This window comes from Propithecus coquereli, unplaced genomic scaffold (genome assembly GCF_000956105.1).
Source record: "Propithecus coquereli isolate 6110/MARCELLA unplaced genomic scaffold, Pcoq_1.0 Scaffold353, whole genome shotgun sequence".
In the NCBI taxonomy this organism is placed as follows: Eukaryota; Metazoa; Chordata; class Mammalia; order Primates; family Indriidae; genus Propithecus; species Propithecus coquereli.
Window position 1 is genome coordinate 1,019,044 of NW_012149208.1, and position 2,445 is coordinate 1,021,488.

General features: G+C 37.6%; 1 protein-coding gene across 1 annotated transcript in view; it reads right to left on the reverse strand.

Annotated features, from left to right (window-relative positions):
* The window catches only part of SEC24A (SEC24 family member A), a 92,193-nt gene that overhangs the window by 34,947 nt on the left and 54,801 nt on the right, over positions 1-2,445 (reverse strand). The window contains exons 9-10 of the mRNA XM_012651306.1: positions 1,925-1,980; positions 624-830 (exon numbers count right to left, since the gene is read on the reverse strand). Coding sequence (XP_012506760.1) covers positions 624-830; positions 1,925-1,980 — 263 coding nt within the window. The remainder of the gene's footprint in view (positions 1-623; positions 831-1,924; positions 1,981-2,445) is intronic.

Genomic DNA, 2,445 nt, shown 5'->3' on the forward strand with positions numbered 1-2,445 from the left:
AAATGCTCAGTATGCTGAAACTGTTCTTAATAATTCATATGTAATATCTACTTAGTCCTTTCAATTACCCTAAAAGGTAGGTTCTATCATTATTCTCACTTTCTTTGTAAGGAAACAAAGGGGCAAAGAAATTATGTAATTATTCAAGTTCATACATGTAATAAGTAGTGGAACATAGGCAGTAGAACCCCAGGAATGACATCATAACCAGTATAGCATACTGGCCTCTCTCTCATAATCTTTTGGAAAACACAGGTCTCAAATTGTAAGTTTATACACACAACATGCTCAAAAGAAATCCATGCCCATCAATAGACCAAATAATGTCTATTCCTAACTGGTCATCTTTGTCCCTGGCAAGCATATTCTCTTAGTCTCCCAGACTTTCTCATCAAAAGCAGGCTGAATTGTTAGTGGTCTGCCAAAGATACTAAAAATAAAGTGAGGGTGAATCAGGTAGAGAAAATGTAATAAAATAAAAAAGTCTACATAAAAGTGAAACCCTGTAGTAATTTCCTTATATTCCCTCCTCCCAATAGTTGAAAAATAAGCTCAAACAAACAAACTCTGTACTCAAAGGGAAGGAGCACCAGCACAAATCTTATATTTTACAACTTTCTAACCTTAGCAGATGACCTTTGGTTGGGTTCCTCTCGTGGTTTCAGGGCTCCCACTCCAAGAGTTGGGAGTTGTGTTTGAAAGACAGACATTCGACCACCAGTGGGGGACATCAGCTTAAAGGCAGCCTGAAGTGCGGGACCCAGGGCACTCTGGGTTTCCAGAGTCTTGGTAAACATTTGCGGCAAAGTTTTCAGTAAATCTTGGACAAGCTTGTGAAATAAAGCAAGAAAACTCAAAAGCGTTAGAACTAAAAAAATTTTTTTCACATTAAGTCAGTATCTAATACAATAGACAAGACATTGAGTCATGATGACGTTCAGAGAATCTACAGACACAATGAAGTTGGTCAAATGACAAGAAAGCCATTTTAAGTCAACGTTATAAATTGGCAAGCAAGACATGTCAAAGTTGGGGCCTTACAGTTCTTGCGCATGCAGTAGTCCAGCAAGACTATAAGTCCAAAATGTATCCAAAAGAACCATCACAGTTTAGAGATTTGATATATTTTAATGCCATGAAATATGGCCTTCTCCATCACCTCTACAAACTTTATTTTTATAAGTTCCAAAGTGAGTTTGTTTAACTGTTCCCTGTTGCAAAATCTAAGATATCCAGTATCTTTGCCAACTAGTAATATGATTACAAAAGAAAAACAAAATAAAAAACTACCTATTCAGGTTAGGGTGTACAAATAAAGAGAGTTAATGGGGAAAAAATACTTGGCACTATGGCACAATCACCATTGCTAACAGCAGAGACCATAGACTTGCTAGTTAAAATGTTACCCCTACGGCATGTATGCATGTACAGGGTAGACAACATCCCCCCTTCAGACACATTCTGTTCACCTCTCACTGCATTATGTCATGGCAATTTCCAGGCAGGTAATAAGAGTTTCTTCTGAACTGACCCCAATGACACTCTGTGAATCAAAAAAGCAAAGGGCACTGAAAGCAGCCTAGCTAATGTGCTTCCACGTAGTGACCAGAAGCTTTATGTCAGCAACCCTCCCAACTTCCCAAATGGCTGGCAAGACAGGTTTCCTTCAGGTGTTCTTCCTTTATGGAACAGGCTTATCTTCTTCTCTACTACAAATAACTTGCTGCATTAGACTTAAAAATGATCAGCTCAAGGTCAAACTCAAGAGCTCTTCATCTAATGAATTTTAACTAAGAGTAAATATAAAATGCTACACATCTTAAAAATGTCACAGCAAGAAGCAAAATTTTACTTAAAGGTCATTTCAAAAATATATTCCTTCAATATTTCAGTTAAACATGTCAGGTAGCAAAATGTGCCTTACCTCTTTACTTTCGTTTAAATTTACTAATAAGTTCTCTGGCATAGGTATAAAAACATCTGAAAGAATAAATACATATGTATTTTTAAACAAAATATAATTATTAAAGATGTTCCAATATACAACACTGATGCAATTAACCACCCCCATACCTAAAAGCCATCTCCTTCACTATTATAGCAATGTCTACATATGTCCAAAGAGTCACCAAAGGAACACTGATTCAGGTAGTTACTGCAAATATATTTTGCCTCTTGTCTGACACCTCGTAAAAGGTATAGCCTCCCAATTAAAAAAAACTGATCCATAAGCACTCAGTAAGGGTTTGTGCAAGTGCTCTGCTTCTTAGGCTAAACACAACAATTTAGAATCCTGCTTTATCTTCTTCTTCTTTTTTAATGGCTGGCCCTAGAAGCCAACCAAAGACACACTCTTGGCACTAAAAAAACTATTGACGGCCGGGCGCGGTGGCTCACGCCTGTAATCCTAGCACTCTGAGAGGCCGAGGCTGGTGGATTGTTTGA